Below are 26,440 nucleotides of genomic sequence, written 5' to 3' on the forward strand. Positions count from 1 at the left end.
AGTATGCTTCCTGCCGAGACAGCCCTCTTTAAAGAGTTCTCTTGGAGAGTTGCATCCAGTTTTTACTCACCCAGTTACTAAGGATATGAGGAAGTGTGATCAATTATGTGAAGCTGTTGCCGGGGTTCAGCTCATAAGGAAGAAGAGGGTAACCATTATTTATGCCACAAATGGATTCTGTGCTAATCTTTGTATTAAGTGGAAAGGGAAGGAGAATAGGGCTGTGTATCCAGGAAATATGCCTGTGGGACATCTCTGGATCAACGAAAGTTGGGGTAAAGGTAAAAATAAAGAACAAAAATGTTATTATAGTCGGAGTGTGTCTTGGCCAGATGAAAGATAAGTGCGAGGCATTCTCTTTACCAGTTGGGTGTAGAACTGAGCTTTCGTAGAGTAGTGCCGAAGAGCTTTGTTCCCTTGCTGATTCTGCTGTGTAACTTATTACATGATCTTTGACAAGTTTTTGACCCCTCTGGGCCAGCCTTGGTTTGTCCGTCTGTGTGGTAGAAGCAGCATCCCTTCCTCCTAAGGAGATTGTGAGGGCTAACTGAAATGCTGCCTAGGAAGTCGTAACACAGGGCTGGGAACTGAGCACAGGGGTGCCCTGCCCACTATGTGGCTGTGCTGCCATCAGCAGGGATCCTTTCTGTGCCTCACAAGCTCTTGCCTCGTGCCACCTCCTGGAGCAAAAGGGAGCTTCGAAGAGTACCCTTTCTCGTGACCCAATCCTAAACAACCCCGAAGGGTAGTTTGGTGAAGGTAAACAAGAAGGGGCAGGAGTATTGGTAGAAAGCAGCCCTTTCACAGCCACAGAGGATTGCGTATTGGCACATGTAGCCAAGAGCTCCAAGGGCAGAAGAAAAAATATATCTATGAATAGGAAATGCTGAGTGGAAACCGCTGCTGGAAGATGGCTGGTTCGGGGATTGTTGAAGAGTCAATACTTTCCACACACAGTCCTGTCATCACAGCAATCCTGAAGAGGAGAAATTAGGAGATACCAAAATCACCAGCTTGACTTCAGGGAAACTGAGCATTGGCTTGTAGAAGGATGCATAAAAGATGAATGAAAGAGAAGCGAGGAACTAAAATGTAGGGTTAGCGCTGTCTAAAGCTCGGTAGTAGCCACCTCTTCCCCCAAAGTCAAGACTGACAAAAAAGGGTTCTCTCTGTTTTTGAGTGTTAGAAAGCTTTTCCCAGAACAAACAACAGTGACTTTTTCTCTTTAAATTTGGTCATAGAAAATGTCTAACAAAAGGAGAGTATAATGAGGCCCCATGTACAATCACCCAGTTTCACCAGTTTTCAAGTTTCACCATTTTCAATCATGCCTCATATTTATCCCCTCATCTCCAAGTTTTCTTGAAGAAAATCCAAGACATTCATTCCTAAGTAATAGTGTACTTCTAAAATATAAGAACTAAAAAATTTTAGCAACACCATTATCACAACTAAAAATAAGTTCTTAACAACTGAATATATAATTGATGTTCAGATTTATTACTGTCTCAATTTTTGCATTGTATTCAGTCCAGATGCAAATGAAATTCCACGCATTATGATTGAGACTGTTCCTTAAGTCTCCTTTAATGGAAGTTTATTTGTTGAAGAAACCAGGTTACCCTGTTGGGTTTCTGGTTACCTGTTGGGTTCAGGTTACCGTCTGAATATTAGCAATTACATACCTGTGGTGTAGTTTACTGTCTTTCTCTCTTTATATTTTCTGAAATTGGTAGATATGATATTGCAGCTTGATAAAATGTAGGTTTGGAATTTTGTAAGGCAACTTCATAGGTGTGGTTAGGTATTAACATCAGGAGACACAGAAAGCCCGGTCATCTTACTTCTCTTGATGTTCTCAGCTAGTAAGCATCATTGCCTAGATCCATTAGTTCATTAGTGCTTGTAGAATGGTGATATAATGATTCAGTGTCTTTATGAACTCAATTTAAATTTATTTTATGTTTTTCAGTACATTGCAGCTATTCTTAGTGATGTTCTGTTGAATTTTAAATTTAGCTTATTTAAATTTCGTAAATACTAAGTTTGGGATCATCTGAAAAGTCACCTAAGGAAAGAGACCTGGATAACATCTGCATTGAGCTGGCACCCTCTGCCTTTCCCAGATTTGCTCCTTTTTCAAAGGAAAGCTTTCTCACTTTAATTTTTTTTAAGTCGAGTTAACCCGCAGCCTCTATGCTACATCCATATGCTTTACCAGATGAACTATCAGACCTACTAGCTAAATAGGTTCCCCTGTGATTAATTTTTTTTTTTTCCTGGAGGCCCAGAGACCTGCAGCCATGCACATATGGTATCGAATGACTTGGGGGTTACTCAGTTAATGGTGTGTGAAGGTGACCTGAATAAATAGAGAAATCAGAACTAACATGGAATATGGCAAGCTGCTCCTCTAATAAACTTGGAGTATTTGTGATTCTGCCTAAGTGGGTGTTGGGTGACTCTTGAGGAGAAGCTACATAGCCCTGAGCTCAGAAATTCTGTCAAGGACATAAGAGATCAAATGTCTTCTCTTTGGAACCTTTTAAATGAGAGTGTTCACTGTCTGTTCCACATTCTGCTGGAATTTAGAAGGTATCATCATTCTCCTTTTCCAATTACTTCACTAAATTGAGAAGTGCAAATGACCAAGACAGATGAGGCATTGGTGTGATTTCTTCAGCTCTCCCGGCTCTTCCTTCTGGGAAACATAGATGCCAGCAGCATTTGACTTCCCCACTTTGTTTTACTGTGGGTGCCAGGTTGTTTGTAAGCTTCCCTCCAGGTCAGAAGTGACACATGGTCTTCAGTTTGCTTTTGATTGTTGCTGCCACGTTAGTAGGGAAAAAATTTTTCCCAACCTATGGCTATTAATTAAATAAATGTGCAATACCAGGATAATGTTCTGTATGTTATAAAAACATCAGAAACTGTAAATAGACATTTTGGTTTTTTCATATATCCCAATGGGTAGGTGCTTCCCACTTTGGGATCCAGTTCGTTTGTTAGGTGGCTGGTACCCTCCAAACAAACCAAACACCAACGGCAAAATTTTAAAATGTATAATCCAGTCAAAAAAGAAAGAAGTTACTTGAACTATTTTCACCATTCATTTCTGTTGTTTTCAGAAATGATATTGTATGTTGAATCGCAGCGCAATCCCCCACAACCACTTCAAATGCAGGGCCTCTCGAAGCACTTGACCCTGACTCTGTTCAGCCAGTACTACATGGAGTCAGCTCTGTCACTCAGGAAAAATTTAAGCCACATCCCATATGCTCTAGTATAGGAAAATTAAATCACTTCCTCTCCACCCCACCCCCAATCCCAGTAAGGTAACAGTAGTTGATCTTGCTAAAAAGGTCATTTCAGAGTTCCTTTAAAACATGCAATTATTTGGGCCCAGGTCTACACTGAGGGGGCCTCTTCCTGCCCCTCTATACTGTTTGTTTTACTGGGTAAACATTACTTCTTCCGTATTCGTTAGTCCCAACTCTCAGACTTTTATTGCTCTTTGCCTCCTTTCAGACCCTGGAGTCCTTTGCCTCTTAGACTCCTGACTGATTTAACAGGTGTTTATTGGGCAACTTCTGGCAGTGTCTGGCAGCGTTGATTGGGACTGATGATCAGAAATGTACATGGCTGGGTCCTTGCCCCCCAGAAGCTTGAATTAGGGAGGGGAAGGGGACGCACGGACCCCTGAAGCAGTGTTGAACAAGGCGGGAAGCAGAGGAGAATGGAGAGAGGGCCCTTGCTGGGGGAGGCAGGGAGAGCTAGGAGAGTGGGGGGGCAGGTGGTGCTATTAGTGATCTGCCAGGAGGTAGGAAGGTGCCACCTGAGATACTTCAAAGCGGTGGGAGGGCTGCCCCTGGGGACAAATGGTAATATAAAGCAGGAGATAGTCTCTTAGACTGAGATTGAAGATGATACTCACCTGTGGAAGACATAGGGTAGGAAGTCCTGAGAAGAATCCTAACCATGGCTCAGCTCTGCGTAGTTTGAGTCTCTTGTCCTCATCATGCCTTGGGTGCTTTTGGACCTCTCTGGAAGAGAGGGTGGTTATTACCTGAAGAATCCGAGATGCAGAAGCTGAAACCTGGCCACCTGGCTGGTAAATGCTGGAGCCCCGACTGAAGCAGATCTCCTTACAGGTCTTCCCCCTTGTTCTTGCCTCCCTCGATTATCGTGAGTTAGTTTTGCAGCAGACCCTGAGCACTCACGCTGGGCCTGAGAAATGGGGGGGGGGGGGTGTTGATTGAATGGGAGAGAGGAAGATACAGACAAGGCAGAATAAAGAGCTTCCAAAATGATGGACTGTGTGAGACCTCAGCTTTACTTTCCAGTGTGTTTTAATTGTTTCTGTTTTCAAACTCCTGCTTCTAAATTGGACCCTAGCTGCTTTTCTTTTCTAAATATATTTATTTGCAGCATTTTAGATTCAAATGTGTACTAATTAGGCTGACCTCTTTTATTTTGCTCTGCATGTTTTCAAAAAGTCAGGAATGAAGTGAAGAAATTTCAAGAGGCATATGATTTATTTCAAGGAGAGGTAAGGGAAGGGTATTTTTAGCTGCCTTCTTAAACTCAGTCTTTTACTTAAAGACCAGCGGTTAGCTGTCCTTTAAAGGGAACTTTCACTACTGTGCCAAAATCGGAATCTCAGTCTATACTGTGGCTTTCTTAAAAAGCTCAGAGAGATTATGCCTGGAATTTGAAAGGGCTTTCTTAGTTTGAGTGGAGCAGAGGAAGGAAGGAGCCGAATGGAGGGCGTCTGGTGTCTTAAATGTCCTGGTTTATTGCATGTCAGGTCCCAGCCTTTACGACAAAGATGTGTTGACACTTGGTATTCCAAGGGGAGAGATTACGCACATTATCACACACTGACACATCCATCATCATGAAGTTGTGGGTATTATAATGCATATGGCACTGGGCTGAGTGCCTTGGAAATTTAACAAGCACCACACTCATGCTCTGGAGCTTAAAACTAGAGATATGAAAGAGCAATGTGGGATGCTGGAAGCAAGCCTGCTCCATCCACCCAGAGGTGGGGATCCCTCAGTCTTTGGCCCTGCATTGAGGACAGAAGGTCCCCCGGTGAGTGAAGGGCCCACCCCACACCACGTGGAGGCACTATGCCCTCTGCAGTCAGTTGTGGACCCTGGCTCAGCCAGGTGCTAGGCACAGCTCTTTCAGAGGCGGGTGATCAGAGGGCATGTGATTGTGTGTAAGATAATGAAGTGGGAATTATGGCCCCTTCACATGCTAGTAAGAAAAATCGCATTTGTTTCTGTGAATGTTTCTATGAGATAATAGGGCAGGGTTTAATATTGCCTTATTTTACAGAGAAGAAAACTGAAGCTTGGGAACTTACCCAAGATCCACAAGAAATTTGTCACAGAGCTAGAATAAAACCCCAGATTGCTTCATTCTTGAACTCAAACTGCCTACTTAACTTAGCACAAATGTGGCGGGGGCCCCCAAAAAGGGCCATGTTATTTCCGATCAGGCTGTTCACAGGCAGACACCAGTTCTCCTGCTTCATACTCTGAATAATGAAGCCCGGCTGGTGACAGGTCACCCAGTGCTGCTATCTGTTGTGGGAGGTGGCTTTTACACTGAATGCTAACTGCTGGTAAGATCCGCCTAGCATATGGATCTTCAAAAAGCCCGTAGTCTTTTTGAAGCAATGCTGTTTACCCTGCATTACAACCATTCTAACAATGAGAGCTTCTTGGTGCATTAAATTATGTCTTACTTGCAATCTGTCATCCTCCAGTGCAGACCGTGCATTCAGGATCTGGGTCGGCACCAGAGGGCACATTTGTGACTTGCTTGAATCTATTTGGCTGTCTTGGTATCCCAAAGAAGCACTTTTTATTATTAGTTGGGGCTCCAAGGAGAAGAACACTTCAAATACTAGCACTGAATCATTTTATTAATTCTCTTACACTAAATTAAATCTAAATGAAATGCTTTCAGTCCCAAACTACGTGCTGCTGTTTCTCCACAACACAGTACCTGGTCTTGAGGTTCTTGTAATTTAGAATCGAGTCCATGGTGCAGCACACCCCCTCACCTCTAGCCCCGCCCCACACCCGTGCATTTTTTATAGTCCAGTGGGAAACTTATGCCTATTCAATGGATGTAAACTGCTGTCCTTTTGTGTGTGATTAAGCAAACTCAAGCTGCCCATTTTACTCTGAGCTGAGAGAGGTCTGTGGAAGAAATTGTGGATTAGTCAGTTTCCTTCTTCATTTCCCAGTGATATGGGGCCTTCTCCATTTATCCCACCTCCCAGCCGCCCAGCTTTCTACATAGTCACTGTGTGAAATGTCCCCTTCAGAGCTGCCAAGTGTGATTTTGGATTTAGGTGTTGTATTATTTTTTTCCTATTTGTCAGGTGATTACATGTGGGAAAGTTAGAAAATTCAAGAAAGCAATTACTTATCTGACATACACCACTAACCAGGTTGGATATATATTCAGCCAGTCACTGTGTGTGTTTTTATTTTGTATAGCTTCGTTTATATGAAAGAAACTGTTTGAAATTAATAAAAGGTGTCCCTTGATAAGCTATGAATAAATTGGATGTACAAATATGCTCTGTCCATTAACATGAATATATGAAGAATATTAATTTTGATGGACTCATTGTCTGCTCTACAGAAGTTAACTCTCAAAAACAGGAAATGTAATAGTTTTCATTACTGAGAGAGACCAATCTAGGAGACACATTTTCCCTTTTTAGAGAAAGACACATTGAAGTGATTTAAAGGTATCAACCTATTACTTTTGGTTTTACATGGTAATATTTTTTCTTCATTTTTTTATTGATGTATGTGCCGAGTTGAGAAAAGAAATGCTCACCACCTGCAATTCTGGCCATTATTATTCACTTCATTTCACGGTTATTACTGAAATAACCTGTGATCTAAAGGACAGAGCTATTAAAATGTGATTCCCTTTAGGTGTCAAAGGCTCCAGGACTGCCATGGGTTTTTTTTTTTTAAAGATTTATTTATTTATTTTTACAAGAACTGGGGTACAGGCTAGATGCGCGGGAGGGTGAGAGGATTCACCAGAGGCAGAGCAGGGAACAGAACAGGCAGACTGATGAAATACACTGCTGAGGGGAGCAGCAGGTGTGACAGGAGGGGTCTGCAGCACTATGTGGGACCCTCACCAGCTGGCCAGGAATCGAACCGGCACTGCAGAGGCTGCGGACAGCTTCACAGCGCTGCACTCAACCGCCTGTGCCACCAGGGGAGGCCCCCACCATGTTTTTTTGTTGGAGACCAGCCTTAGCCTGATTCTCAGAAAGATTCTCAGTCCGCTTTCAGGAAGCGAGCATGGAGAGTGAATTGATAGTCTTCAGCCCTCTTCTGTGAGGGGCGAAGTTGGGGCGGGGGGTGCAGTTCTCTGGAGAGAGGGCAGCTGTGAGGCGAGCAATCAACACTGAACACCAGAAATGACAGCTGATGGACCAGGGGCCGAGTGGCCAGCAGCAGTCACCATGGCTCCTTTCATGGGCAGGTGGTGGGTGTCATCCTGGGAGAGAACAGGGAGGGAGATACTGTGAGTCATAAATAAAAAAATCTTAGATTTGAGGGCTCAAGGGACCTTCTAACCATTGAGCCCCTCACTGAACAATGGAGATGATTAAAAGTTGCAAAAGGTAAAATAGGCTGTACAGGTTCATCCAGGTAGTTTCTGGAGTGTTAAAGCTTGTAGCCAGGTCTCTTGCCTCCAAAAAATTCACTCTGATCAGGTTGCACAGCCTCACCCAAGGAAAACATGGTCTTCAATAACTTGAGAAATTTGCACGGATGAAGGTCATTTGAGGTCAGACCAGGGGAAGGAACTTCATGTGTAGGATTTGTGAAATGTTCATAGTTGACCACTCCCTCCAGCGTGAAAGTGTGGTTTGTAAGGGAGCTTTCCCTCCTTCGACCTAGCAGAGTAAGAGAAACTTAAGGGAAAGTGTTTTTCTGCTTTCTTTTCCTTTTTTTTTTATTTTTATATTCCCCATACAATTGCACCCCCCTTATTTTGACCCCAGTCCCTCCACTCCCTGCCTCCCAACCCCCCATAGTATGTCTTTGGTTTATAGTTGTTTGTTGATTTTGATTTTCTTATAGTTATCCTTTTTCCTGGTCCCTTATTTAGGTTTTCTAGATTCCTGCTATGAGTGAGACCATCCGGTATTTTTCTTTTTCTTTCTGGCTTATTTTGCTGAGCATGATCCCTTCCAGCGCCATCCATGTTGCTGCAAATTGCATGAGTTTATCTTTGTTGATTGCTGAGTAATATTCCGTTGTGTATATGTACCACATCTTCTTGATCTAGTCATCTAATTTTGGGCATTTGGGTTGTTTCCAAAGCTTAGCTATTGTAAATAGTGCTGCTATAAACATAGGGGTGCAGGTGCCCTTTGGATTTAATGTTTCTGTGTCCTTTGGGTAAATACCTAGGAGTGGAATTGCTGGATCATATGGAAGCTCACATGCTTCCAAATAGCAACAAGCAGATGCAGACACATGGATCTGATGGGTGGGAAGGCAGGAGAGTCAAAAAGAAAAGAAAGCATCCATATGATCCAGCAATGCTTTCTTTTCCTTTTCACTCTCCTGCCTGCCCACCCATCAGATCCATGTGTCTGCATCTGCCTGTTGCTGTTTGGAAGCATTTTGCCCTGTCCCTCTTGACTTGCTTTCTTCCTGCCATCTGATGAAGTGAGTGACCTTGGGCACCTGACTTTGGTCTTGGCAACAAGTATGCTCAGTGCAGTGACGGAACATGTCTCTTCCTCACCTCTCGGTGAGGCTCTGCCCCACACACCACTTCAGGCATCAGTTTCCACCCTAAAGTCCTACACCAGTCATGACATTTGTTTTATTTTGTACTATCGATTCTGGACTATTCTGTAGTATTTTCAATGGGCTCACTTTTTAAAATAATTCTATCTCCTTTGTCCTGATTAATGTCCAGGAATTCACATGGAATTGCTTATGTTTTTCTGAGCCACGGATGTACACACACACACACACTCTCAACTAATGAAATTTTAAAAGTTTACCCATGCTCCACCTAAAAAGCACCCTGTATATGCAACCATTAAATCAAAAGAATGGGACACCTTTGAAGCTTTTCTCCTTTGAACTACAGTTTGGGGTCAGGTCCTGTCTCTCACAAATCATTTTAAAAAAATCCTTCTGTTGCTTGGAGTCCCAGCAACAACCCAAGTATGCACGCCATAATAATGGAAATTATTTAATAATGGAAACTCCAAACATCATTTCAGTTAAGCTCCCCTCCCTCCTGCTTTCTTGCTTCTCAGTGTTGCTTCACCTGGACAGCCTGGAGCAAGGTGGAGACATGTAGTCATCTCTGCTACCCCTGCCTACAGGTTACCTTCTCACCTTCCCACAGTCTCCCTAGCTCCCAAACCAGGCTGCCAGTGGTTCCTCCACAGATGCAGTGGGGAGATTGTGGGGAAGCTTCGGCACGAGTCACATGGGCACCTTCCCCCTTAGTGTTACCAGACCTCAGCTGGTGCCTAACACGGAACCTTTCCTCTGGTGGGACTGTGGTGGGTCTTTGGGCCCCTCTCTTCCCACGGACCACTGATTTGCCACCTTCCTATGCACAGTGACACCTTGGGGTGATCACGTGACTACCTCTCAGCTTCAGTTTCTAGCAACACAGTTTGCCTGTAGCCCTCTTGGGTAGAGCCTTTCCCAGTAGGGCCCTGTGAGGTGCTTGTGTGTGTGGTTCATATCTGCACCAAGGGAAACAAAACGATCATTCCGTTGAGAAACTCAGGAAGTTCTGCACATTCCTGAGGCTGGTCCTACTCAAGAATCCTCCTTCAGGGCATCCATTCCTCCCCAATTGGCCACCTTGAGGTCTCAAGGCTTGGGTCTAGTGCTAATCTGTTTACTCCAGAAATTTCCAGGCATACACAGGGAGCTCTCTAAGAGGTCCCCAGTGACCCTTTTGACCTGTTTAGATAGAGGGAAGGAAATAAAACCAACAGCTCTCTTAATACTAGTCATTGCCCTTTGGGGTGTCAGTTTAACTGGAAGAAGTAGCCCTGATAAGCCCTCACCTCAGTGCCTAGCCCTTTGAAGCCTGTCCCTGGAGAGGCACAGGAAGGGCATGTGTAGTGACCAGTTCTCCTTTGTCTTTGGGCACATCTGAATGCCAAACGCTATCCTGAGCCCAACAGAATCTCATCTCTACTTTTTCTAGAGTGGATGAGACTTTCAGTTCAGGCGCATCAAGCCCACAATTCATTGGACATTCTGTAAAAAATGCAGCACATTTTTGCCAAGATAGTTATTTGGTCTTCTATCCTTCCATTGTGATGTTTGCTCTTAGTCACCGGAGAGTGTTTTCTTTGATTACTGCCCATAGAGAACTGATAACAAAGCTCCTGGAGCCTGTTGACACATCAGGGCTGCAGTGGTCCATTTTCAAAGCACAATAGCATAGCTGGTGGGTTTTGTTGATTTCAGCCCATGACTGGCTGAGTAAGGGGGCATGGTTATCCACAGTGAGTGCAGTTGCTTTGGCGGGGACCGGGGGGAGACCTCTTGCCCTTCTCAAAGCAGAAAAGAGGTCATGTCAAAGGGTTTTCTTGTTTTCACAAACTGGCTGGTGGTTCCCCAGTGTCCTTTAAGAGCCATTCATTAAATAGCAGAAAGCTCTAGTGCTTAGGCAGAGAAAGCCCTAAAGTGTTGGAAATGAGAAAGCCAACTAACTAACCAGTTCAGGGAGAAAGATCTGGAAGGAGCATGGACCCGATGGGTGGGCAAATAAGTGAAGGCTCTAGGCTTCTCAGGACTCATTGTTAGCTCGTCACATTTTATGACTTCAGGGCAATATTAGCACCATATTTTTTTAATGTAAGTATATGTTTCAGTAGCTTCTACACATATTTTTTTTCTTCCCAAATTCTGCCTCAACACTACACTTATAGTAGGTGTCCAATATAGCAAGGAAGTGATGTTATCCCCTATTTATAGGTGAGAACTTTGCCATCAAGTTGCTAAAACTGGGCTGATTGAGGCTAAATGGATAATGGGGCAAAAACAACCTCCCAAGTCCTTGCTTTAGATAGAAAAACCAAAATTTTCTCCTAACCAGATAATAGAGAATAGTAAGTAATGTACTTATGAATATTTCCCCCTCTCACTCCTCATTCATTCTTTGCCTTGCATCCAAAAACTCAGAGGGTAGTTTGTAGAGCCTCTCACATCACACTTGAGCACAGCCTGACAGACAGCTGTTGCATTGCCCTAGAGGACTAGTCATTTATACCAGATGAGATCCAGCCAAGGATTAGTGTGGAGCCCAGGAGAGCAAAAGGAAGCAGAAGGCCCATCACTGGACCATAGGTCAGGCTAGAGATAAGAAGTGAAATAGCTGAGCACTAGCCTTTTCCTTAGAGAGGCAAGGATTGGAGGAGGAGTAGTCAGAGGTGGAAGGACTTTGAGAATCTTGCCTTCCCTGGGTCTTTCGGAGCCCCAACAGACTGGCGAGAACCTCCACACACACCGTAACCTTGAGAGGTTACTTGAAATAAGACACGACCTGCAAAGGCTTCAGAATTATTCCGTAACATAAATTGTTTCTGCTTCACGGCTGAAATTCACACATTTGCATTTTAGAACTTCTAATCTTGGAATAAAAAAATTTCCATCCTTGTTGAATTTTAGATTTCAGGAGCAGGCAGATGAGGTGCTTCTCTTTTGTCTCATTTCCCCTTCTTCTTTTTAACCTCACCAATCCTAACACTTACACTCGGTAGCTTTATGTTAAAAGGAAGTTGAATCAACTATAGATGCATCTTTTAGTATTTACAGCTCTCCTTTTATTTTATCTTTGATTAAAGTACACACTTAAAGTTAGAAACATTAAGCTCATTTGTTGGGAACAGACTTTGTTGCAGAAGAACTTAGCTCATGAATCACCTGGAATGGGGCAGGACCAAGGGATTCTGCCGAAGCTGGGCTGGACCTGAGCTCTGTTTTCCCAGAGTCCATAGGTGCATGTGCATGTGTGCCTGCTTGTCTTCCTTCCACTCGTACTGGCTGAGCCCCTGCTCTGTGCCAGGAAGGCATTGAAGTGACAGTCACTGCCCTTAGGCAGGGCCCGCTCCCATCACATACATAAAGTGACCACGAAGCTGAAAGAGGCCAAGCAGACATGCAGTTAAAAGATAAATTGTGGGCCTCCCCGGTGGCACAGCGGTTGAGCGCTGGGTTGCGAAGCTGCCCGCAGCCTCTGCAGCGCCAGTTCGATCCCCGGCCACTGGTGAGGGTCCCACATGGTGCGCAAACCTCTCCTGCCGCCCACTGCTCCCCTCAGCAGTGTACTTCGTCTGTCTGCCTGTTCTGTTCCCTGCTCTGGCTCTGGTGAGTTCTCTCGCCCTCACGCACTTCTGACTGTACCCACTGCTTATATAAATAAATAAATCTTAAAAAAAAGAAAAATTGTAAGACAGAGACATTCTGCAGGGGGGGAGATGGAGGAGGATCAAAACAGGGGAGGGAAGAGCACAAGGGACCATGATGATGGTTCACAGGTGAATGGGTGGTGGGAATTTCACCGGGACTGTAACCAAGATGAAAATGCATACACTGCACAAAAATGAAAAAGGATGTAAAAAATATATAAAAGAAAATAATTAAAAAATAAATAAAAATAGATGTCAGAAGAAAAAAGATAAATTATAAGAGTGTATTTGGGTAAAAATCTATTTCCATCAGGCAGTGCCAAATCAAAAGCATTTGTCAACAGGGCAAGACTAACACAGGGACAGGGCAGAAGCTCAGAAAGGGCATGATTTGATGAGCTTCTGCTGAAAGCCTGGTCGGCTGTGAGTGGTTGTCTTGAGTGTTTTGGTTTATAGGCTTACGCTTTGGTTCTTGCAAGTAGGACTCAGGACATGCGCGCCACTGCAGTCTAATGGCCTCATTGTTTAACGATGCCCAGGAAACAGGCGGTGGCAGCTCACTTCACCCTGACTTGCCTGGGAACTCTCCCGTGTAACAGATGGGGGGTTCTGTGAGAGGGGGTGAGTCCATCCAGAGAGAGAAAGAGGGTGGGAGGAAGGGCATTGGGGCGTAGGCAATGGCAGGCCAGATGTATCGGGGGGACAAAGTTTAGGAGTGAGCAATTATGTGTAGGTAGGACTTAAGCAAAGGCAATGAGGAAATGATAAGAGATAAAACTGGATAACTTGGAGGAACCCCAGATGTGAAGGACCTATGTGCTCTATGACTAAGGAAATGTCTCTCATTGAGACTGAAGAACCTTTGTAGGTCTTTAGACAGGGGAACTAAGCTTTCAGTTTTGTAAATAAGTATCCTTATTTAGAGCAGATTGAAGGGGAGAGCGGTTAGAAAGCTGGATCTGGGACAAAGATTCTATATGATGAGGGACAGTGTGCAAGCCCGGGGCGGCAGGATGAAAGAAAGGGAAGTAACATCAAGAGAAATGCAAGATAATGTGATGGCGTGTATGACCCTGCTGGCTTTGCTTCCCAAGGACCAGGCTAACACCGCAGCATGGGCACTGGGCAGGCTGGACTGCCTGGAAGGTTGGCAAAGCACAACTCTGCTTTGATGAAGTCTGTGGAAGAGAGAAAAGAGGGCAGTTTTATTTGCTCTGCTCCCTCCTATCTTCTGCTTCTCTTTGGTGCTGGTTTGCCTCACAGGGATTCCCCCCACCATTCTACTGCACAGCTTCTTCACAGCCTGACAGTGGAAGGCAGCCTGGCTTGTTTCAGCACCAACTGAGGAAGAGAAAGACGAGCAGGCTGTTGGGGCATCTAAGAAAGCTCCTAAGGTTGTGTCGCCATCTGAGCTCAGCTCGGAGAGGCCAACAGTTTCAAGCTGGAGGGGAGGGCTGCCAGAATGAATGGAGAGGCAGAAGTCCAGAGAGATTTACAACATGTACTTTCAGTGGAATTGACAAATGCAACCTCAACCTTTCAAGGAATTATATCACTGTTGTGGTTAGCAAAGAACTTCTGCAGTTAGTTTGGGGTGAGGCATTCTCCATGGTCTTGTGTTTCTTAAAGAAAAGGTGATTCATCATTCTATACTTGTAAAAATCATGAAGTGGATCAGTTTCTGTATTTGTTGGGGAAGGGGTGGAAGCCACTAGTTTAAAAGTGATTAAAAATCCCTGATGGTCTAAATGAAGAATCTGGACACATATGTATTTACCAGGACTCTTACTGCCTAAATGACAGAAGCCCAATTTTACTAGTTTAAGTCTTGGTGGAAATTGGCACATCTGGGAAGGGCAGGGCCGAGATGTAATGGAAGTGTGGACCAAGGCTTGCTTACACTTGACTCTCTCTGTGCAAGAACTCGCATTTTCCGACTGGAGCCTGATGTCTATGATGCAGGATCCCACGTGATTCTACCAGCTGGCTTTGCAGCTCACAGCTTTGATGCTTCCAAATTTGTTCAACTCTTCCTGGAGAAGGCCACCTGGCTGGGTGTTCTCCACTGAACCAGCCAACTTTGGGCAGGGCTGTAGAATTATTTAAAAAAAAAAAAAAACAGGTCGCAAGATGCCTATGGGCGAGAGCAAGTAGGGCCCAGGAGAAGGAATGTGTGTCTATGAGGAATAGGGGTGTTGATGGGGAGAAGAGTGCCTGATAACCACTGTAACCAAAAGCTCTGAGCACTGCCATTCACCAAAGAATATACCTGCACCCCTAATTCACGAGATAGAAAAGAAAAGAGCTCCTTATTCTCCTGTTCTCCCCTACCCCTCTCCCTGCTGCAGACTCACACTAGTGAGTGTTGCTTTAGATGGAATTGTTTTCCTACAGCTCTCTATTCAAGCTCTGAATATCTTATGACCAGTTCTGCACATACACCTGCCCCCAGCTACAATTATCAGCATTGCTCCTTTACTCCATCGTGCTTGCTTGCTCCTTTTCCCTGACTTCTTTCCTTCCCCCTACTTCCTAATGAGCTTAGGTGGATTGAAATTGTAATCAGTTTGATTGGTTATCTTTAATGAGAATTTAAATTGAACTAGAGACTGAAAGCATTATGGAGCCGCCAAGTTGCTCAGCTGGGACCTTTTAGAGGCATTTCTCATGATCCTGAAAGGGCGGGGGGAGGGGGGGCGCCAGTAGGCTGTGGTGTGATACTCAGTGCCAGCTCCTTTTGGCTCCATCTTAGTAAATTTGTAGGTGTTGGGGTTTGGGGGATACATAATTTTCTTTGCCCTTTGTTAAGTCAGAAAGGGAATGCATTCGAGGGAGCCATCGTGATATACTTCTTGACTCAATGAGTCATCAGTTCCCTGGTGTCACCTTCACCCTGGGCCTGAAATGCAGAAGAGGAAGAGTATGTTGAAAATGACCTCCTGCCTATTCCCTCCCCACACTGGGCCTTTACCTGGGGTAGGGAAAGACAGGCAGTACAGAGCATAATTGAAGACATCTCAGCTCCCTGTTTATTAAACACAAAAGATAGAAGGAAGAAGGGTATCCTTTGAAATTCTTTATGGCTGAGTTGCCAAGTGTGGAGGCAGTGGGGCAGTCTTTGGAGTCATGCAGAGTAGTTTCTGTCTTATCTTGATGGCTTATTTTAAAAATTCTTGTATTTAATTTTCAAATATATTCACTGTCCATATTTATAGATGTTAATATTTTGCAAATTTTTAAGGTAGAGCAATGATGTGTTATAAATATCATTAAAGCTCCATCCACCTTCTCAAGGCCTCATTCCCTCCTGAGTAATCCACATTCAGAAGTTTGTGTCTGTCATCCCCTTGCATATTTTTGTCCTTAGCTACAAGTATCCATATGTAAGAGCATTGTCCTTATTATTTTATGATTTAAAAATGACATCAAGCCAAACAAATCTTTTGCCATCAGTCCCAACACTGCTGCTTACTTGTAAAACCTTGCACAAGTTACATCACCTTTTTGAATCACAGGGAGATGCATTCAGATATTGGTTGACTTAATTCTGGCATGATCATGGTGAGTAAGGATCAAGGCTGAAGAGAAGGAGATGAAGTGATATTACAGAGATAGAATCAACAGGGCTTTGTAACTAATTTGATGTGTGGAATAACAACTGTGATTCCAATGCAGATACTGGGCTGAGGGATTAATGGTAAGCCCTGCAAACAGGAGTGTGTGGTAGGAGTGCTGATCTGGGAAAGTAAGCTGTTGGTTCCCTTTTTGACCTGTTGAGTTGGGAGTGCCTATGGCACACCCTGGTGGAGAGGTTCAAGAAGCGCTTGAATTTTTGAACCCAAAATTCAGGCACCAGTTCTGAACTGGACTTGCTCCTTTGTGTTTCCTTAGCATCCATTACACAGTGAGTTTTAACCTTAGGATGGAGAACTGCTCTTTAAAGCTAATGCCTCCTATGGCATGTTTACCTGCAGTAGGTAGCATTCTTCACTTTCACCAGATTTTTACAGAACTCTGACAAGTGGAAACAAGAGACCTGGGGTGAAATCACCTAATTGTCATGTCAACTTCAAAGGTTGGAATTGTTTGAAACATTTTTTTCCCCCTCTAATAGCATGTTGTGATTTTCTCATTCATGAACTTACATAAATCCTTTCTGAAGATAATTTATACTTTCAGACTATTATGCCTTAATGTTAATAAGTTCATAGACTTTATTAGCCCTTGCTTACAAATCTTTATATTTGCCTAAACTTGTCTCCTTGTTACAATGTTTTCTGGAATTGATGGCAATACATGTGTATCTGAGTTTATTATTTCCTTCCCAGGCATTGGGTTTGAAAATTCTAACTGTGGCAGTGTAATATCAGGGCGAGGCTGGAGGAACAGAGGTGAAAGAATTCACCAGATACTGAAAAGGAGAACAGAAAAGGCAGATTTATTGAAATACCCTGCAAGGGCACATGGGGTGGAATGGAAGATGCACGCCTGTGCGGGTAGAAGAATTTGAGGCTCTCTTTTATACACTGGTCTCAGGAGCTTTATTACTTGGGGTGCCAGTTCGCATCACTTATCTGCTGGGATATCTGGTCGAGGTGCTGCCTTTGCCACGGAAGGTGTCCTTGCCCTGCTTCCGCATTCCTGGGGCTGGGCTGGCTTTTCCGGACGTGATGGTCTGTTATGGCCCGTCTGCATGGTAATCTTATCAATGCAAGCCCCCCAAATTTGCCAGCTGAGCAAGGAGTGAGGACTTAGTTTTTAACCTTACTAAGTGATATCCAGACACTAACCTTGAGTCTGTCTGCAGTGGCTGTTTTTCTCCAGGAAGGAACTAGCTGAGCCATTCCTCTTACCTTCTGTTCTACCGACCTAGTTCATGGCCCTTGGGCCATCTTTGCTAGTAAGCAGTTGACTTTTCACAGGGAAATGTCCCGTTCCCTCTGAAAGGCCAGAAAGATGTCCTGGCCAGTCTCCTTTTGGATGATAGGAATCTACCCAGAATAATTCAATGAAAGTGGAGGAGATGGGGGAGCTGGTGTAATTGTAAAGATCTGGAAAGACCTGGGATTTTTAGGGTAGGGAACAGCTGTGGATAGGGTGGGACCAGAAGGGATTTTTTTTGTCTGCCTCTTTGTTTTCTTTTCTCTGCCTCTTCCTTTTTCTTTTCTTCTTCATCCCTCTCTTGTTCCTCTTCTCTTTTTTTCTCCCTCTCGTATCTTGCAAGGGTGATAACTAGGTCTCAGTCTCTCTGGGAGCCCCTCTTAATACCATCTTATTCCAACTGTCTTTATCTGTCTTTTCCTCTCCTTTCTTTCAACTCTCACCTATTTCTTTTTCCACTTTCACTGCCCCAAAACTGGCAGCTGGCTTCCTCAGAATTTGTACCTGGCCATGATTGCCTAGACCCCAACAGTGAATGGCCTTCATCCTCTGAAGCCTGTGATCAGGTGCAATGATCTCTCTGTGTGTAGGATCCTGAGCCCCCAACAGAGGGTCTGATTGACTGAGCTCTGTCCCAGGCACAGCCACACACACACCCTGGGCCTGTCAGCTGTGACGGGGGGCAGGGTTATAGAGCCCTCTGTGACAGGGAGGTGGCTATGAGTGGAGATAAAATCCCTAAGGAGAGAGTGTGTGGGGACAGGAGTTATCAGGGACATTTAGCACAAGAACTATGTCATAGAACACCTCAAATTAACTTTGAGGGAAATGGGAATTTGGTTGAAGCTATAAATCCAAAGTCACAATTTGTAAAGTCCTCCTAGTCACTTCTGTACTAGTTCAAGGGTATACTCTCTGAAATTATGAATTTAGCATCATCTAACCCAACCAAGCATGGCAGGAAATGAAGGTTTCAGTCCAAGCGTTTCATTCACCCATTAGGGTGCAGAGATGGGTGTGGCTGGCTCTGAACAAAATCATTCTGGTGCACAAAATGAAGAATGCAGACTGTAACTTTTTGATACGTGACGTGGAACATGAGTGTCCTCTGCAGTATTCTCCACCAGGGCAGTGAATAGCAGAGAGCAGAGCCCATGCAGGCCCCTAGTGCCCTAAGGAGCTGCTCTCTAAGTCAGAGTGAGGCCCTGGCCCCAGGGCAGCCTCGAAGTGCTGCTGTCCCTTGCGCTGCCCTCATCACAGGCGGCTCCCTCCTCTGCCCTCCGTGGCTGCTGATGTCATACCCCGGGTCCCTTAGTTAAGTCCCCAAACTGGCCATGGTTACATTTGCTTGGGGTGTGCTTAATGAGGCCTGTCCCACCTTTATGCAGCTGGAAACTATAGAACCTGAATCTTTCAAATATACAACAGTTTCTAAATATACAACAACAATAAAAAGCAACAACAAAATCCAGATTGTGCAACTTAGTCATAGAGAACAGGTCGAAGGGAAAGTGATCTTCCTTCCATTTCGAAGATGATTGGGATTTAGGAATCATGCCTCAAATTTCGTGCCTACACAGAGGAGGGGTTTTAGAGAAAGTGAAACTACTCTTGAAGGTTTCAGGACTTGTCAGAGTTTACATTTTATTTTGTTCTACTTTTGCTACTTGGGTGGGTATTCTCTTCCTCTCTCGAGCTGCCTAGTCAGTCTAGGATATTGTGGGAAACTCATTTTCCCATGATCTGAATTAGGTGGGATCCAGTTCTGACAACATGAGTTAATCATCACTAGAAATATTGGCAAGAGCTGGGGATGTTTATATTCCTCAGGGACAGCTAAGCATCTCCGAATAAATATTCCAGTCCAACTGACTGCCTTCTCTGAGCTTCCCCAAACTTCCTCCCCCGTAAGGAGGATGAACAAGAGCAAAGCACTGGATCTCTGGTAATTTACTTCACAACAATTGGCCTTGAGCTATCACTGGTATTCAGTTATACATTGCTATATGTTTCTTTTTGCAAAATTGTACAGTAGCAATATGACAGTTTCTGCCCCCAGAATCCATTGCGATTACTTTTGAAAGAAATTTTTGGTTAGATTGCCAAATTCCTGCAATTTTCATGTTAAGAACTTCCATCTCTGAGCCCTCCAGCTGCGAGGCAGATAGTTACAAGAATGAAAAGAGAAATGCCTTGTCCTTGTGTTCCTTCTTTAGAACAAGAAGATCTACTTGGACATTATTCACACATACATGGAAGTGCATGCAACTGTTTATGGCTCCAGCACAAAGAATATTCCTAGTTACGTGAAAAACCATGGTATCCTCAGTGGACGGGACTTGCAGTTTCTTCTTCGGGAAACCAAGGTGAGTGTTTAGTAATTTTGTAAAAATCTCTCAGCGAGGTCTTTTATAGGTTTGTTTCCATTGGCTTTGAAAATGGGGTCAGAATCTCTCATACTGCAGTAGCTCTTAAGGTCATTTCTGGACTGTAGTTGTCTAGACTAGCTGTAGCTTAAAAATTAGTGAATGATGGAAATGGTTGCTTCAGTTTAAAACTTATTTGCAGAGGATTGATTCTGTCCCAGGCATCACACATGGGGTTGGGGATACGGTGGCCAAGAGAAAAGGTATCGCCCCATTTGGAGGGTCAGACTTTCCATAGAGCAGCAGCTTTCACAATAAGCCAGGGTGTGTTACTCCCCCCCCCCCCCCCCGCACCACTGACCCCTGCCCATTACCACTCTTCAAGTAGTAAGACTCCCATCTAGCTTTCCCTTGCATGTCCATATTCAGAAAACTTGTACTAGACCCTGAGGAAGTTCAGATGAAGGAAACATCCCTTCAAGGTCACAAGCAGGGAAGGCATCAAAGAAGATGTAAGAGATGAAGGTGGGATGTGGCTATACCTGGCATTTGGGACACAGCAGAGTTGACAGTCAGGTGGTGGAGGTGGATTGAGGTGGAGTGGATTGATACATTGAGCCAAAAGCCAGAAACCAATAGCTAGTCTAGGGAAAGATGGAAAATAAGATTTGCTACAGGGCTGAGGGTCTGATAGTCACAGACACAGAGTCTTGATCACATTATGGGTGTAGCTGGGGGAGCCACTGGAGGAATATTTTGGTGACATGATGAATGAGCAAGAAAGGTCTCCATCCTTCGTGGATTTCTGCTGTGGAAGACCCCAGTGAAATGAGGGGATTTGCATATAGGTGGAGTTTGGTCTGGAAGGATTGACTGGCACTTCATTAAGCTCTCTTGTGTTTATTAAGCTCTCATTGGTGAATATTACAAACAAAAGTGAAGAAAACAAGTACTTGGTGTCTTCTTAAAACACAGGGTAGTTTATGGTCAGTAGTTACGGGTTCTGCTCTGGTCCCTGACCGAGTGTTTTCGTTTTCAAGGTGAGGGAGAGAGTCTGTGTGGATGGGCTTCTATGCATACTTGGCGGTTCCTAATCACTGTATGATATTTTATTTCTGCAGAATGTATTCCCATTTGTCTATTGTTTGTCTCTCAGTAGTCAGGGAAGTTATTGTTAACTTTAACCATAAGGAAATAAACTAGGGAATTTGGCTTGTCCATAGTTACTGGGGTCAAGACTTGGAGGTGGCCCTAATTCTTGATTTTTTGCTTTATTCAAGTTAAAGTTCTGCTAGGCCTGGGGCATACCATCCTCATGAATGAATTCCCAAACTTCAGAACACGTCATGGATTCCCACCAACCAAAAAAATGTACATTTTTTTCTGCCTCGGTTTCTCGTATGTAAATGCACTTGGTCATTTCTACTGAGTCTTTCCTGTGATATCATGAATGTAGTAGTTTGCTAAATTATTTACCCTTGGCCAAAGACCTAGTCTGTTTTCATTAAGATATTATTTACTTACCAGGTCACCTGTAGCCCCGTGATAGTTGTGACGCTCTAGGGGCCATGTGAGTCCTCTAGGTTGCTTTCCATTTGTCCTCTGTCATAGGATGACATCTTAGAATCATTAGAATATCTGGGCCCTTTAGTGGCAATGCTATTTCTGCCAGTTGCCTCATTTTGCTTTTTCCACATCAGATTGTGGGAAAAGCTCGCACTCCTTTAAAATTACATTTGGCAGTGCTGGTTTTCAGCAGCGTGTCATTACTGTCTCACACGCTGCTCTTAGCCCAACCTCCCGAATGTCTTACTCAGCCTTGCAAATTTTAAAAGAACCCTTACCTACCATCCATTTACCCTGTCAGAGAAAGGGAAGTAGGCCGAAGCTGAGATCCCTGATGGCCAGGGGTGGACAGAAGAAGCCCAAAAGGCCAGAACATGATGTCAAAAATTGCAAAAGAATGAAGGATTGCAGCTTGAATTTGAGTGCAAGGGGTATATGTTCATCCTTGAAAAGCGGGTGCTTTCAGAGGGTGTCGCTGAACCCATTTTGTATTGCCTACTCATCTGACTAGAATATATTAATGTGCTCTGGTTGGCAAAAACGATGAAAATGAGGCAGTGTATATCGGAGGCGCCCCTCACATCCAGAACACAGCGGGAGACACTGAAAATGAATGAGACTTGGACTTTGAAATTACGACACTAAAGACCAGTCAGGCTTTGCATTTATATCCCTTGCTATCTCTAACTCCTTCCTCCATCTCTGAGCAATTTTAAAGCTATTTATTCCAGTCCACATTGGAAGTGGAGAACTGGAGATGTGCAGACGCATATGTCTATGGAATGGCTGAGTCCACACGAGACCCAGACCCGCTGTCAGAGGGAGTCATCCTTGAGGTTTCAGACCTATTGAAATGATAGATGTTTAGGGCCTCCCCGGTGGCGCAGCAGTTGAGCGCTTGCCTCTGCGGTGCCGGTTCGATCCCCGGCTACTCCCCGGCCACCACAGGAGGGTCCCACATGGCGCGCAGACCTCTCCTGCCGCCCGCTGCTCCCCTCAGCAGTGTGCTTCGGTCCTTCTGCCTGCTCTGCTCCCCGCTCTGGCTTTGGTGAATTCTCTCACCCTCCCACACTTCTGACTGTACCCAGTGCTTGTATAAATAAATAAAATATTAAAAAAAAAAAAACCACACACACCATGGGATACCTTTTCCCTATTTCCTTTAAAAAAAAAAATGATAGATGCTTAATCAGCTTTTGACTCATTATTTTTCTTTATGAGCTGTCTTGAACCTTCCCCCAGTCCAAGAATCCCTGGGCTCAGCTCAATTTTGTTCTGGTGTACCCTAGGGTCCTAGGTGTCCTTAACTGACTGGCTGCAGGGAGTCTGTAAAGGGAGGAGAAATTCAGCATAGCTCTCAAAGCAGGGCTCAAAGAATGTGGTAGTTACTGAATCTAGAAGACTTTTCCAGTAGGCATGTAAACTTGAATGAATTATTTATCCAAGGACCATGGACAAGTGATACAGTCCAGCCAACTCCGAGGGCGTAGTTGAAGTGAATAAGTACTCCTGCAGTGGCCTACTTTTGTTTTTTGACTTAAATTCTCATCTCTTGTAATGTGATTTCTTTTTGGACCTTCCTGTTTTAGCTTCTTTGTGCTCCCCACCCCCAGTGTTCCCATGGGACACTCCTTACTGAATGGGGCATTTGCACTGGTTTGGAGAAGCATTTGAGTGCATTGAGGGATTGTGAGCCAGAACAGGTTCCACCCCTTCTACAACAAAATGTAACAACAAATTCCAATTGTGGACAAAGCTTCTGCTGCTTGTGCTGTGCCTGCAGCCCTTCCCTGTCCAAACTTCCAGCCACTCCCTCTCCAGCACCTGGGTAGCTCTTCATGACCTTGTTCCTCTACCATGTCAGCTCATCAGCTTACCTGTGGGACTCTCCTAGAAGTCTGGACAGGATTGAAGACATGGAGTATGTTTGGGTTTGGCTTTTCCCATCCTCATGCCTCCACCCCCACCCCCACCTCACCCCCACCCCCTGTCAACCATGACCTTCCCGTGAGTTAGGATGTGGTTGCATAACCTCTCTCAAACACCCAAGGCTGAGACAGCAGCCAACCTCAACTGCACCTCCCCTACAGTGGAGGAGGACTCATGCAGCTCTTTGAGGGCAGCAGCTTTACTTGTGTTCACAGATACATTCCCATCGCCCACAACAGTGCCTAGCTTGTAGAGGCCTTCAGATAATTGTATAAAGAATGAAGGAAGGAGATTTTGGCATGAAATCTGTCTGGGATCTTGGAGGAGCAATTTCCTTGTGTTCTCTTGAATCATGTATCTAGAAGTCCAGGATCTCCACAGCAAGGGGCACTGTTCTTCTGATATCCCATGCCAGCCACGCCTTGATGTTGCCCATGTCTCCACACCCTGTGAGAGAGAACCAGAGAGCTTACTTGCCCATAGAGCAATCCATCTTTCATTTGCATTTCACATACTGAAATATTCACTCACAGGCCATCAAGCAGGTTTCAGCCTAGTGGCTAGTTCCTAGGATTACTCCCCTTCCAACTAGATAGGGAAAAATAGTACATACACACACATTCCTCCTCCTCTTCTCCACCCGCTTGCATCTACAGAATGATGTAGAATGTGTGTAGAACACACTTATATATAGAATGAAAAGTGTATAGAAATAGGGTTCAGTAACCTGACACACAGAAATGCTCATCCACCCACACTTGATTATTGGCCGGCTCATCTGCTCACCACTCCTAAGTCATTCACAAGAGACAAGGTCTGGGGTCAGGAAACTGAGGTTTATTTGGAAAACTAGTAAGCCAAGCTGATGGGAACTCAAACCTCCAAGAAACTCTCAATTCCTGGCCAAGAAAAGGGTGAGGATTTTCCTAGCAGCGTGCAGGGCAGGAGGAAGTGAATTTTCTATGGGTCGGTCCAGGTGCTTTATCACAGTGAGAACGCCTAAGTAGACATGCAGGTGTTGAACACCTTATGAAAACCCACAGCCTTCAGCTAAGCAATGCAGATCTTGTATTTGTACCTGCCTGAAGCTGTATCTGAATTTAAACCTAAACTCCTGTTTAGTGAACATTTACAAAGGGCCAAGCCTAGGCATCCATCCTTTCCATGAAATACTGCGTGTAAGCCTGACGGCAACCCCATGAAACAAAGCAATGTTATTTTTCCCATGAAAAGACAGGGGTAGAGAGCTTGTTTTACCTTGATTAAGGCTCCATAGCTGGACAGAATAGAATACTAAAGGGTCTCAGGTGTGGAATACTATCCCACAGCTGCAGAACCAGGATATAATGAAGTCAGAGCTGGAACCCTGGTTTGCTGACTCGAGAGTCTGTGGTGTTAATCACCCCATTATTCTGACCAGTAGTGCCAGCCACCAGTTTATTGGATAAGCTGAAGTTGATTCCTTGCTCAAATGCTGTCCTGAGCCACGTTGGCTTACCAGCTTGTGTAATTATGACTAGTCAGAAAGTATATGTTGAATATGTGTTTTTATTTTGATTCATCGTGTTGTACTGTTCAAGAGTGACTGGAAACTGACCAAATCTATGGAGTCTTCCTCAGAGCTACCTTTATCCACATTGAAAGGACTTTTTGTTAACTACTCCACAGAGGGGTTTTAAACCATTCTCTTTCCCCTTTACAAAGAGTAAAAACGTGAGGAGTTTTACTAAACTCTTTGTCAATGTGTAGGAATGTCCCGAACCTGTGCCATGAATAAAACGTATGGTGCTTCATCTGTGCTCTCTTGCTTAGTATTAGTTCAGAAATTTAATTTTAGAGCATGTAATCCCTCTGTTTAGAACTGCTCATTGATGGAGCCAGAGCTGCAACCATGGAGATGTTCCGTCATCTGGAATATCCTCATTAAATTCTAGGCTTCTGAAGGCCAGATGAAGTATAACTAAAATATGCCCAGTTTCCTCCTGAAGAGTTAAGCCTCTGCACTTGAATGCATTCTTGTGTGTCTTTTGCCCCTGTGAAAGGACATTTGTAAGTAGGCAGAATGATTGGAGAAGTGGAGTATTTGGGGCGGGGGTGAGCAATTTAATGTGGTTAAGGCACAAGAGTTTGGCAAGGCATTGAGTGCTCAGAAGTGTACCAAAGGCCCTTGCATGGTAGTGAGCTCTCCCTGCCTACCCTGTTGTCATTCAAGCCTCAAGTGTGCTCTTTGACCTTAATACATCTGCTGCATTTTAATGTCACAGGTAATGAGTACACAGGAAGCAAGAAAAAAATTGCTTATTGACAGACGTGACAAAAAAACTGTTATTTTGGTGTTATTTCCAAGTAATGTATTTCCTGCAATCCTAATTAGTGTGACAAGAAAACTCATTGCCAAGAAATTGTGTGGTATTTGCTTAAGCTTCATTCTAAAATTGTGAGTCTTTGAAGACTTAGCCTAAAGTGTTTATTTTATGTGTACTGACGCTAGCAGGGCAGAAAGAGATGGTGCAAATTGTTATTCAGATATAATTAAACCTAGGTCACATTCAAGTCCATTAAGCAACAGCCTCAAATCCTTTTAATTAATGGGTTCAGATTGGTTGGTCTGAAGGAGCTAATTAAATTTTTTCCAGGATTTTCTGTTTAGCTAGACAAAGCATTGTGCTTCCTGTATTTCCTGCAAAGTTCTTTTTTGCAACTTGAAGTTGGTGATGGTGTCAGCCCTTTACAGCAGTCCCTGATTTCTAGAGGTCAGGAAACACTGTGGGCTGCAGATCTATGGTTAAAACCTTGGAGCCCCTATCTGTATCTCCCCGTACCTTTCTTCTCAGAATCAAAAATTTCCCGAGGCCCTATGCTTTCCTATGCTCATCCACATGCTGAGAGAGGTTACCTTTCTTTCCCCTGGAGAGATGGCACATCTTACCTGAAATCTGATGGTGGGGGACAGATCACTGCGATGAGAAGCTTCGAGGCTATAACCCTGGATCCTTCATAATTTCATGATGCTGGAATACCTTGGGACCAGTGCCTCCTGTTTCTATTTTTTTCTGCTCTTGTCAGGCATCCCTCACCCTCTGCCACTTGCATGCCATATACAGCCTTTCTCCAATAATCTCACTCTTGTTAGTTACTTAATCAGATTCAGAAACAGGGCCTTCAAATGGTGGTGAGATGCCCCTTATATCCTACAGCTTCCCAGCTCCTGCTACATTTTTTCTCTCTCCTGATG

At 44.2% G+C, this 26,440-nt stretch overlaps 1 protein-coding gene across 1 annotated transcript in view; it reads left to right on the plus strand.

Moving 5' to 3' along the window:
- MGAT5 (alpha-1,6-mannosylglycoprotein 6-beta-N-acetylglucosaminyltransferase) overlaps nucleotides 1–26,440 on the plus strand; it is a 196,558-nt gene that overhangs the window by 136,046 nt on the left and 34,072 nt on the right. The window contains exon 11 of the mRNA XM_084255260.1: nucleotides 19,561–19,710. Within this exon, the coding sequence (XP_084111386.1) occupies nucleotides 19,561–19,710 (150 nt within the window). The remainder of the gene's footprint in view (nucleotides 1–19,560; nucleotides 19,711–26,440) is intronic.

The sequence above is a fragment of the Talpa europaea genome (genome assembly GCF_964194135.1).
Source record: "Talpa europaea genome assembly, chromosome: 1".
NCBI classification, from domain to species: domain Eukaryota; kingdom Metazoa; phylum Chordata; class Mammalia; order Eulipotyphla; family Talpidae; genus Talpa; species Talpa europaea.